Below are 12,572 nucleotides of genomic sequence, written 5' to 3' on the forward strand. Positions count from 1 at the left end.
TGCCTGACTACATGATTGCTTTTATTGCAGTTGTGCGCTGATGGTTCATTTGTCCTCAGCTCTGCACTCTGGTTGCTGAGGAAGATCATTCACACAACCAGGGCTAGGAACTGGTGAGGCAGTTGAGGGGCTCAGACTGGAAACCCAGAAAGTAGCTACTTCCCCCAAATTAGGGGTGCTAAAGGGCAGAAGAGGGAAGTCCCATGATAAAGCCCTGCCCAGCTGCAGGAGCGAGGGGTCCGGGGGCTGTGCTAGATGTGGTCAGGGCTAGGAGCTCTTGAAAGAGCCAGGTGGAGCCTAGGCCCTGGGGGTGGAAAAAGGGAAGCTGAAAGTGGGCACCCAGAAGCCCGGGAGGCAGGAATTAGCCTTAGAGCAGTAGGTTCCCCTCCCAGCCCTGGGCCTGAGGTCTGAGTGAGCTCAGTCACAAGCTTAGGTGGTCCTGGGCAGGCTGCTGCAGCTGAAGGCAGAAGGAGCCCAGATTCTGGGGTGGAGCTGAGCCTGCATGGGAGGTCAGGGGGCTTGGCTTTGGGGCACAAGTAGCCTCAGAGGTACAGAGTCTGGCAGTCAGCATGGAAAGGCACAAGCAACGTGTCCAAGGAAACTGTTTATTGCTCTCAGGAGACCCAGGACCCTCCAGAGTGAAGAGTCCATGGGCCCCTGTGCATGTGGGAGCTACACAGGCAGTTGCTGTCACCTTCCAAGGATGAGCAGACAGGGCCAGACATGCCCTGGCCACTCGGTGCACAGGGGTCAGGCTGTGCCCAGAGACCCAAGCATCCAGCTTCCCTTCCAAGCTCCTTACTGAGAGCCCCACTGCTTGATGGCAAGCTCTAGGCTTGCTTGGGATTGGTGACTTTGCTCATGAAGAAGATGTTCTGGGTGTCCATAGGGACGATGATCATCAGGAAGGGCCTGTTGAAACGCACAGTGATCGTTGGGTCCACCAATCCAGAAAGGAGGATCATTTTGACTCCTGTGGCAGCAGATGCTTCTGTGCCCTCCTCAGACACATCAAGCACAGCCTTGTGGACCACCTGTGGGGAGAGCAGAACATTATTCATGGGAGACACAGATGGGCAGGAAGTCAGCAACCTGCCTGTGTGCCGCTAAGGGGACTAATGTGCATTGAGCACCTAGCACGGGCCTGTCTTTGCACTGTTGAATGTTTGCTCCTCTCAACTCCCCTGCCAACTAGTTTCGCACAGTACTGATGCCTAGATATGCAAATGGAGACCCAGATGCTGTGTGTGATTTGCCCAGAGCCGTCGAGGTAAAGGATGGAGCAACTCATATGCATCCCTTTCTGTCCAAGTTGAGGGTCTGTTGCCCCCAAAACAGCCACTACTGTTGGGAGGAAGAGCAAGAGCAATGTAAAGTATTTTTCTTCCAAGCAACATCCTGGCAGCTCTTGACCACAAGAAGCTGCTGCAGAAACCTCCTCGGCCAGGCCAGCATGGCTTTCAGCATCTCTCCTGCTCTAGCTTAAACATCTGTGGGGTTTTCAAGTACTTTTCATAGCCTTGAATTCCTGAACCATACGGGTCTGCTCCTCTACACACACCGTTCTGTTACTTTGCTGTTTGAAAGGTGGAGTACAGCCCTCAACCCAGGGCTGTGTGAGCACAGAGGGCAGACAAGAGCGAAGGGCTGCACGGCCACCCTGCCTTGGCACCTGTGCTTTGAGTAACACAGGCTGAGTGTCCCAAGTAATCGTCTCTCATACTCTGAGCTTATTTTCATCACAATTGCTAGATAGTCATTGTTATTACCTATTGGCATTACCTGCCCAGGCAATCCCAAGAGGCATCCGGCCCTCTGGATAGTGGTTGGGGCAGGGGCTGCAGCCTCAGGTTAGTGTTGAAGCAACTCCCTCGCCCTTGGTGGTTTACTGTGGCTTCCACAGTAAGTATCCAGGCACTGGATACTGGCCAAGAACTATCACTACCATTTTACACATGAAAAGCTGGGGGTGGAGGACTTCAATTGTTTGCCTCCATGGGTAGTGAATGGTGTAGTGTGGAATGGTGTCCATGGCTTTCTGATTCCAAGCCTGGGTGACATTATGTTGTAGAGGACCAGCCCCTAACACAGCAACAGGAGCTGGGCTATAACTTAGCTCTTCTTGGCTTGGGGGTGTCCCAAGCAGGGTGAGTGTATAATGAGAAATGCACTTGCATTAACCCAAGTTCAAGAGTACCCAAAAGTCCATTTGGCCTTCGCCATTCAAGTTCAGACACAAAGGATGAATTGACCCAAGTCTAAATACTCACCTGAGAGACTGCTAGGTTCCTGGCCCCTGTGATCCCTGACAAGTCAGCCTTGCTGGTGAAGACTTCCTCAATGCCCAGCTGGAAAAGTATGTCTTCCAGGTTATAGTCCCCCGAGATGGAAAACTTTGGCAGGTAGAGCTCGTCTATATGTCTAGAAAATGAGAAAAAAAAAAAAAGTATCTGAAACTCTGCTGACCAGTGCCTACCTGCCTCCCATCTCGCAGCATGGTCTTCCCTGGTTTCCTCTACAGTCACCCCCTTCTGACTAGAAATAAATAATCTGTTCCTCAATTTCTTAACCCCTGTCTTTACTCTTCTTGTTCATTAATTATTCATTCAGATCTGCAAGTGTGAAAGGCTCCAGGCAGCGCACCAAGTCTAGAGTTGTGGCCCTGCTCGAGCCTGGTCCTGCCCTTTCCCTGCAGTTTACAATGTGGTCGAAGCACCTTCACACCAGCAGGGAATCCTGATTGTGTTGAGAGCCTGGACCAGGTCAGCTGCACTGGCTGCATGGCAGTTTGCTTCATGGGAGCACCAGGAAGGCCTCCTGTAGGAGGTGGCATTGAGGCTGAGTCCCAAAGGTGGGAAAGGAGCTATCTAGGTGAAGAGATGGGCAGGAGGCAGGTGGAAGAACCTGGAAGGAGGTGGGAGCAAGAGGAGTTGCTCCACAGGGTGGTGGGTGACCTCACTGTCTCAGGGAGCGGGGTGGTGAGGGATGAGGTGGGCCAGGAGCCAGAGGCAGGTCAAAAAGGGTCTGGGGGCCTCTGAGGAGTCTGATTGTATTGGAAGAGCTTTGGGGATCCTGAAACAATCAATTGGAGGTTCCCATCTTGCCTCGCCGGTGGGCACTGTCCCTCAAGCCAGGTGTGGACTGGCACAGAGCAGGCAGCAAGCTGTTAGAGGCCCAAGTCACACCTCCCACCTGTGAGCTCCCCCTCCCTTAGCTTATAGCCCTCTTAAGACGCCTGTCGCTGTCTGCCTGGTCTTACAATCATACAGGAGGCTGTGTCTTCCATTAGACTCTGAGTCCCCTGAAGGAGGAAGGTGTCCTATTTCTATTTTTATTCATTCATTCATATGTTTGTCCCTTCGTTCCATCCTTCATGCAGCCAATATCTATTGAGAATTCTTTGTGGGCCAGGAGTGTGTGGACCACAGCATTTTGTAAATCTAAGCATTTCGTAAATCCAAAGTGTTTGGAGAATTCTTGCCATTCATAACTATTTGCTGAGCCCTGCTCCCTGGTAGCTATTTGGTGCTAAAGGAGGAAGGAGTCTGGGAGTAAATGGATGGGTTGGGTAGGACTCCCGTGTTCTGGGGTCTCCTGGGATCTAGAGTGAGGAGGGGCTAAGGGTCAGGTAATCCCGAGAGGTTTCCAGCCCTCTGGACAGTGGTTGGGGCAGGGGCTGCAGCCTCAGTTTGTGTTGAAGCAGCTTCCTCGCCCTTGGTGGTTTATTACAGCTTCCACATACAGCACCTCACTGGATTCTCATAATCACCTAGTGAAAACAGGGGTGGTGGGGAAAGGACACTTCTCTCTATTCAGGAGATAGCTGAGCTCCAGGGAAGAGCAATGACCTGCTCCAGGTCACACCAGCCACCACGGTCTCAACCCAAGGCTGGTGCTCCTCCCTCCCTACCCTGCACAGTTGCCCACATGCACTCCCTGGGCCCACTGCAGGGTCTGGGCCCGGAACTACTGCTCCACCTCACTGTGTCCCCATGAAATCGGTCAGCTGAATTCCATGTGCCCCAGCCTGTTCTTCTACCCTCAGATTTATCTGGAATGCAACCACTTCTCACATGCATGGCTCCCTCCTGGGTCCCAGCCACAGTGGGTTCCCACCTCATGTCTGTGCCTGGTTCCTGCAAGTGTCAACGACTCCACACCTGTTCTATAGTTATTCTCCTCTTAGCAGCCAGGATTAGTCTTTTAAAACAACACTCAGATCGCCGCACTCCTCCAAACCTCCTGATGGCTCTCCATTTCACAGACAGGAGGAAGGACAAGGTTTTCTAGGGGTCTATGTGGCCCTACATAAGCTGCTCCATGCCTTTGGGGATTCCTGACCTCTCTCAACTCTCTTCTCACTCGCTTTGCTCCAGCCACTCTGGCCTCGCTCTTCCTTGAACGTATCAAGTTCACTTCCACCTCAGAGGCTTTGCACTGACTGTTCCCTCTGCCAGGAATGCTTTTCCTTGATATACCAACACAACTCCACCCCTCCCCTCTGTTATATGGATGCTCAGACATCATCTAATGGCCACTCTATTTAAAATCACAAGTTAACATAAGTTCCAGTTTTCCTGATCCTTTCATCCTCCTCTACTCAGTTTCTATCCCCCTACTCAATTTCTCGCCTTCTAACATATCACGTAACTTATTTGTTATATTTATTTATTGCCTCTCTCCTCTCCTATCACAAAGTAAGTTCCAAGAGGGCAGAGAATCTTGTGTTTTATTTACTGATTTACTCTCAGGGTGCAAATTAGTGTCTGACACATAGTAGGTGCTCAGTTAATCATGCAGCAAATGCTGAGCGAATGAATAAATATAGTGGTTCACCAGTGCAGAGCTGATTCTCAGTGTACATCTTACCACAGCCCTCAACTGATCACAATGCCTTCTGTTTCTCTCTCCCTTCAAGAGATTGAGACCAGGAAAGACCATGCATGAGTGTTTGGGACTGTGCAAAAGATTTCTCATGACTTAGAACATACTGGAGTCAGAGGAAGCCTCAGCCCCTTGTCCTGTCTGATGTCATCATCTTAAAGAAGAAGAAGAAAAAAAATCAAGCCCAAAGCCACCCAGGCAGCACAGGGCAAAGTAAGTGTAAATTCCACCTGCCCCTGTATTAGTTCTCCCACCACTATGCCCTTGTCCCTGGACATTGGTGAGACCTTGACTTGGTGAGATGTGGGGTCTTGGGGGGCCAGGAAGAATCACCTGAACTCCAGTGAGTCTTTCCACCGCTTCAGGGTCTCTGGGAGCAGCATGGCTTCCACTTCCTCCATCTTGTCTTGATCAGGGAGGATGAAGAGTGCGCTAGCATTGCCTGTGTACTTCAGCTCCACTACGGTGCAGGACAGCTCCTCGTCCCGGAAGTAAGGTGTAGTCACGTGCTGCAAACTCATCATGGGCACCTTTACCCACCTTCTCTTGCTCCAGTAGAACCTTGACTCATGAGTATCATGGGGGTCAAAGGGCATCTTCCATTTGGCTGAAGGTGGAGCAAGCAGTTGGAGAACGTATGAGTGCAAGGGTCACCCTGCCTTGACTCTGCAGTGGAAGTGCCCAGAGTCCCTCACAGAAGTGACCCTGCTTTGGTTTAGAGAAGTAGCTTGGCAATAGTAAAAGTTATTGGGGGTGAGGGAGAGCCCAGCAGGCTTGGATTGGGAAAAGAGCCATGAAAGAAAGATCTAGTTTCTTGTACTAAATGAGAAATCAATAGGAATCTGGGAATAAGAAGTACAAGAGAGAGAGAGAGAAGGTTCAGGGAAAGTGAGGGAAAGAGGCATGACAACACTTGGGAGGCTGGTGCTTGAGGAGAAATGGGACAGTTTTGGTTCCTTAAAAGGAAAAATGTTTCATTAGCGATTGTTACTCACTGGCATTACAGGGATGTGAACATATAACAGTGGTTTGTGGGAGGGCTTTGGGTGGAAATAGGAGGAAAGAGACTGAGTTCTGTGTGTGAGTTAGTGAGGACAGACAGAAGAGATGCTGATCAGTGTGAATGAGGGGAGGAACAGGGAGAATCTTAGTGGAAGATAGAACTCAGAGCCAGGAGAGACCATGGGAATAAAAGCCTAGGGACACCTGTGACATCTTAGGGGGTGGGGGTTTTGGACATCACAAAAGCCATGAGCGGGTTACGGTCTTCAGCGCATATCTAGCTCATGTCCACCTCTACAGACCATGAATATCCAGCTAAGACTTGCCCTGGATTTGGTGTCTGTCTGGCCGAGAATTCAACTGTGGGTATTCTGACTCTGAGGCTGCCTAGGTTTTCAGTGTTGCAAAGGTAAAATTCCATGAAACTGCCTCTGGCACCTCTAGCTATCACAAACATGAAATGCAGTCTGACTCCTAGCCAGACTGACATAATTCCTCCCACTAAAGGCCTATTTACCACAGTAAAGAGAAAGAGAAAATCTTGAAAGAGGTAGAGGTAGGGGCAGAGGGAGGAAAACTCCACCTTATCTAAAAAGGAATAAGGATGAAAATGACAGCAGACTTCTCATCAGAAACTATGCAAGCAAGGGAAGAATGGAGTAAAATATTTAAAATGTTGAAAATTCCATGAAACTCATTCTTTGGGAATTATGACATAGGCCCATAATTTGCATGAATTTGGTTGGGTACAATTATTTTCCTCCTTTAGAACAGGGGTCAGGAAACTATAGCCTGTAAGCCAATACAGCCTCGGCTTATTTCTGTGTGTACCTAAAGCTAAGAATGGTGCTTATATTTTTCAAAGGTTGTGAAAAAAATGAAGAGGAAAGAGAAGATGAAGAAGAAGCAGAGGAGGAGGACGAAAAGAAGAATCTGCAAAAGGGACCTCAGGTGGACCACATAGCCTAAAATACTTACTACTAGGTCCTTTACAGAAAAAAATTGTCAATTCTTTCTCTAGGTTGTGGGCTCCACAATCTGTCACCTCCATTCTTGGTTTTGGGAGGTGCTTGGTAAAAGCTGATAAAGTCACAAATGGCTTTACATTAGGGGCTAAAATGAGGCAGAAAAAGGAATTTTCAAATGGGCCCAGGCCAATTTTGAATGTTTAATTATTTGCTTTTCTGGACTTCATGTCTCCTACCTAACAAATGGCAACACCACCATCCACCTTTCAGAGCTGCTGCAAGGATTAAATGAGGTATTGCATGTGTATGGCTGGTGAGAGTAGGTGCTCAATAAATGGGAGCTTCTTCCCTTTCTTTCTTTATTTTGGTTTTCCTTTCCATAATTGTAATGAGAGCCAGCTTCTGGGTGGCCTTACATTCTCTTGTGCCCTCATCTTCCTTCTTGACACTTCCCCACCTTTGGACTTTTAGGACCAAAATAACAGTCCATCTTTCCTTCCCCCTCCCCAAAGGCCATCTCAGCTTCTCTGGTCCCTGCAACCTCCCAACATGGAATGACTGGGGACAAATCTAATTGTAAAGACCCCTCGGAGCAAGGACCCATCTCAGGGTAGGAGACATTTCAGTTGGACAGGTGTCCCCATCACGAATTGCAGCAGCCATTAAGGTGCTTCTGGGGCCTCCATGTGACGGCAGTACCATGGAGCACCTTCTCATATTACCCAGGGCACCGAGTTCCTCTGGGGCCTTTCAGCTGGCCAGATCTCCAGCATGGGTCCCTGCCAGGAAGATGGGCTGCCTGTGGGGACCTGGACTGCTGCCTTGTATGCCAGAATGGGGAGAGGGATAGGTTTGCTGGATGAAATCATCATCCAGGCTCTACAAGCCTTTAAATCTTCTCACATCTGGCCCCATCTCCCCCCATTTCTGTCTGCCAGTCACCAAGTTTTCTGATTCTGCCTCCTTAACATCTTCTGACATCCTCAACTATTCAACTGAGGGCTCGAATGTCTGGTTAGACTAGTGTCTTTAGTATCCGATCTCTGCTTGACTCGACTTATCTCTTCTGTAATGGCCTCCCCTTCTTTTTCTATCTAGATTTAAGAGAAAAGAAGAAAACAGTTTTCTAGGGAAACCTTATTTTCTTGAATTCCCATCTTCTGCCCCTGGTTGGATGCCCCCTCTCCCTTACTTTCAGCTGAATACATAGTTCTAGCATCACTGGGTGAGTCAGTCCTCACATGCTCTTGGGTCCAGTGGGTGCAGTGGAAGAGGAAGAGCAGAAAGGGAGGGAACAAGCGCTCCAGGGTTCTGAGCTGGGACTGTCTCAGCCTGAAGCTCATGCACGCTCAGCCCCCTCCACCTTCTACAGGGCGGCCCCAGCAGTGACCAAGCCTCATCACATACACTGTATGTAAACCAGGCTGAGGCAGGGAGCAAAACTGGTACCTGGAGAGTGACTAGAGGTCACCAGAGGAAGGGGAGGGGCCCTGCAGGTCTCCACTCCAGGAGGACCGGAGCACTGAACAATGAGGGGAGTGGGAGCTTCCAGGGGAGGTTGGACACATGGGGCCAGCTCCACTGCCCACCTGTTTACCACCTGCCTGTTTCCCATTGGTAGAGGCAGGTGGGGAGGGAAAGCTGGGCTGGCTACTGTGTTCTGGAGGGGAGAGTCCTAGCACAGGGCTAGGTGGTAGGAGGGGAGAACACGGGAAACTCAAAGAACAAATGTCATGTGAGGCATGCAGTAGTCTTAGAGGGAGATCCGGATCCACGCATTCATTTACAGATGAAAACCCAGGCCCGGGAGATGAAGCGGCTTGCCCAGGAATCAATCAACAGCCCCCAAGCGGGACTGCCTCCAAGCAGCTCATGTCTCCTAAGCACCTTTCCACCCTCTGGCTCAGTGATCACTCTTTGGGTCCCTATCTCTTTTTTTTGGTCCCCATCTGGACTGCAGGCCCCAGGAGGCAGAAGCTACCTGCTTGCACTCTGCCCCTTCGGAGCTTGCAGGTTGAGGTCTGCATTGGTTGAGTTTCTATCAGTGGGACTGGGCTCCGGACCAGTTAGAATCTGGCAAAGGGCCATGTCTTGGATACCGCCCATCCTTGAGGCTCTTCCCCAGATGGGAACAATGCCATTTCTGCCCTCATTTGTTATGTGTCAATGACACATTTTTAAAAATAGTTAAAGATGATACCAGAGTAGAATCGTAGAACCTTGGAAGTGGCCAGGCTCCTTGAGGATTATCTTCCCCTGTGAAGTTGGCTCTAGCCCCACCTGGCTGCCTCCAGACACCAAGGCCCCTGGCTGGACCATCTCCTCCTGCATGTGCAGGGTAGAAGCCCCAGGTGCATCCAGACAGAGGGGCTTCCTGGCCCAGTCTAGCGGCGCCCCTGCAAGGAGGGAGCTGTAGCTCCTGCGCGCCCTGGAGTGGTTTGAAAGGAGAGCTCCTTCTTTCTGTTTGCCGGACAAGTATAAATCAGAGTGAAAGGCACCACACCGACTCAGACCAAGGGCTGATGGGCCCCACTGAGTTATGTCTTGGAAGGACAAACCATAATTTGGAAAAACCCCACAGGAGATGGCGATGCCTATGGGCAGGGCGGGGTCTTGATGCCCATGCTGCCCCCATGCCGTGGGCACTCTCCTCTACAGTGGTTTGCCTAATAACACTGTTGTTGTGTCAGGACAGAAATAGCCCTGAGGCTCGAAACTAAGCATCCACCTCTTCTGAACCCCAAGCCAGGCACTCACCTTTAAAGAAGATGTAATTCACCAGGACCATCACTGTCTGCGAATCAAGGTCCTTGATCAGATCTGTGATTTTCCCCCTGGTTCTGTTCTTCACGTAGTCATTGATGAGCTTCTTAGCCACAGCTGAGTCCTGAAAGTCAGTGGCAAAGGCTTCGGAGCCATACAGCCTCTTGGCATCCTCTATGAACCTGTCCAGCAGACTGAGCTGCTCTTCGACGAACATGGCATTTCCCATACTCAGCTGCAGCTCGTCGCTGGACTGGTTGAGGGTGCGCAGGAGGTGCTGGAAGCTCTGGTGAATTTCTGCCTCAGAAGTCTCCGTGAGGTTGAACTTGAGGCCTCTGAGAATCTCCATTAGGGTGGTATTATGGGCCCCCAGAGACAGGAAGGCCAAGGCGGTGGAGATGCTCAGCGGGGAGAAGATGACATTCTTACCAGGGGTCTTCAGGACCAACTGCTTGTACAGGCTGAAAGCGAAGTCCACGTTGGCGGAGGTTAATCCGAGGTCCACATGTGTCCCCCGGTCTTGGTCCTCCTGGGTCGGATTCTCCTTGTCAAGTGGGCTGTTAGGGTGGCAGAGGACAGCAGGGCAGAACCCAGCCACCAAGATCCCCAGGGCCAGGAGAGGTAACATTCTCTCCATTTTCAACTCTGCAAAGCAAAGATTCTTTAAGTCTCAGAGGGCCAGATGGAGCCCTGACCACCTCCCACTGCCCCCCACCCGGCCTGCGTCCTGGTCCCTGTTCTGCTGCCTCTTGCTAGCTTTGGAACCTCCCTCAGGTGGGTGCTCTCTGGGGTCCCCGACACACATCACTGTGCTTCCTTTCATCCTTTGAGGTAAGTGCCATAATTGTTGCCATTTTTTTTTCCAGTGGAAAAACTGGGCACAGAGCGGTGAGAGGGCTTGCCCAAGGCCATACAGCAAACAGGTAAAGGAGTCCAGTGGGCAGCCAGGTTTGCCTGGCACCTCGGTCTGGAAGCTGATGGGGGGGTCCGAGGTTCAGTCCAATCAGAATGCCTGCTCCTCTCCTGCTTGGTGAGCAGACCTCATCCTAGGAGATTAGAAAGCAGGGGCTCCCTTCCCCTAGTCCCCCAACTGCCACCAAAGTACAACCCAGGGATGAAGGAGCCCTAGACGGAGTCAGAGGCCACAGTGACTCTCCCAGCCTCTAGATGACACGGGGTGTGGCCTCCGCAGGCCTCCACGGTGTGATGCCGGGTTGTAGTGAGAATTGACTGAGAGAGAGAAATGAACGTCCCCGGTACAATGTCTGGAGCCTAGATGGCCCTGATAATGGTCGGCATCAAGACCAGAGAAAGGCAAATATTCCTTTCTGCCCCTGCCAGGTTGCCACGTGGCATCTGTGTGCACCATAAGCCTGGAAGGGCCTCCTAGTGGGGAGAAGGCAGAGAGGGCTTTGGATTCTCCCAGACTTGGACTAGCATTTTATTTTGGCCAATTTTGATTGCTGTGTAGTGGCAAGCAGGTGACTGAACCTCTCTGAACCTGCTTCCATCTCTGCACAACACGTTAAATGGCTCAGGTGAGATAAATAATGAAGGCACCTGGTTCATACTAGATGTACCCGGAGTCACAACCTCCCATACTACCCCACGCCTGAAACTACAAGCCAGAGAAGAGCCATGAGCTACTACACAAGATACCCTGGAAGGGCTGAGTTCCAAGCCGGTGACTGCAGCAAACAAGATTATTCACCTTCAGCCTCCACCCACTCAGTCCTAGAATTCAGAAGAGAAAAGCAGCGGCTTGGGTGTTGGGGAGAAGAGCAGGGAAGAGAGGGGAGTGGAAGGGAGGGGAAGGGAGAGAGGTGGAGAGAGGAGGAGAAGAAGAAGAAGGCAAGAGAAAGGGGAAGGAGGGGAAGGAGGGGAAGGAGGGGAAGGAGGGGAGGCCAGTGGAAATGCCTTTGGCCAAGCCCAGGGACAGAGGTAGCTTGTTTGCTTCAACTGTTTACTCTCAGGCTGATGCAACCATTTCTCTGGATAAATGTCAGACAATATTTTTCTCCAGAATTATTTCAGGGACAAAGTCTTGTCTTTTCTGTTTGGGCAAGTTGGAGGGCTGGCTGTTTCCCAGCAGTTTGTCTTTTCTGTTGCTGGACAGAGACACAGCCCATCTGTCGACTTGGCCAGGGGTCCTTCTGGGGAAGTGGAGCCCCCGAGGCAGCCCCATGGAGACCCTGAAATCACCATGAGGCCTGTGGCCTCTGTTTAGAGGGACCCAGTGCAATAATCACATCTGCCACATGTTCTGAGAGCTGCACCCTGCTCCAGGCAAGAGGACAGCACCTCTTCCCTGAGGGCCAGATGCATAGCGGATTCGAACCAGAATCTGTAAGTATTAAGGCAGAAATGATCATAGAGGCCCCAGGGCACCTCCGCCCTTTGTAGGTGTGAAAACCCAGACACAGAGGATGCCTCTAAAAAAGGCACAGGGAATCAGCGGCAGCCCAGAGCAGTCCCCTGGCCCCTAACACCTGAGCACACCTCCTCCTGACCTCGGCTCACCCCTCACATGCTCCAGGCTGCCCCCTAAAACTCTCCTGGAAAAACAGATTCCTCCGCTCCCAGGATATAAAACATCATGGGTTACCTGCCTCAGGGAGCTGGATGTAGCTGGTGGATACCAAAGCCGTCTGTCTGGAGTGGTGGATTTTCATGAATGCTGAGGCTTATTTATTCCTGCAGAGAACTCCTCCCCCTGCTTGAGAAATGCCAGGACAACCAAGTGTTCTGTTCTCAGATTGGAAATGACCAGATGATAATTTCTGGTAACACTGGCTTGTTGGACCCACTCAAATAACCTGGTTATGGGAATAGCTCTAATCTCTTCCTTAAAACGTCAAACAAACACACAAAAAATCCTTTGTCATATTAGTTTTTATCTGCTTTTTAAATACTCCTTAAAGAACATGGAAAAACTCAGAGAATATAAAGAAGGAC

At 50.8% G+C, this 12,572-nt stretch overlaps 1 protein-coding gene across 2 annotated transcripts; it reads right to left on the bottom strand.

The window, feature by feature from the left end:
- Window positions 1-586: 586 nt before the first annotated feature.
- SERPINA3 (serpin peptidase inhibitor, clade A (alpha-1 antiproteinase, antitrypsin), member 3) lies at window positions 587-12,290 on the bottom strand. Of its 2 annotated transcripts, none has more exons than XM_011951520.1 (5): window positions 12,223-12,290; window positions 9,612-10,262; window positions 5,218-5,491; window positions 2,271-2,421; window positions 587-1,034 (listed from the first exon to the last, which is right to left on the bottom strand). In XM_011951520.1, exons 1-5 carry the CDS (start codon window positions 12,287-12,289, stop codon window positions 831-833), a joined length of 1,347 nt encoding a protein of 448 aa, XP_011806910.1. In that variant the 5' UTR covers window position 12,290; the 3' UTR covers window positions 587-830. The 2 variants fall into 2 exon arrangements, with proteins under 2 accessions (XP_011806910.1, XP_011806911.1); XM_011951521.1 differs by having other exon boundaries at window positions 12,227-12,285.
- Window positions 12,291-12,572: the final 282 nt, after the last annotated feature.

Source organism: Colobus angolensis, unplaced genomic scaffold (assembly GCF_000951035.1).
Source record: "Colobus angolensis palliatus isolate OR3802 unplaced genomic scaffold, Cang.pa_1.0 Scaffold32, whole genome shotgun sequence".
Taxonomy (NCBI): Eukaryota; Metazoa; Chordata; class Mammalia; order Primates; family Cercopithecidae; genus Colobus; species Colobus angolensis.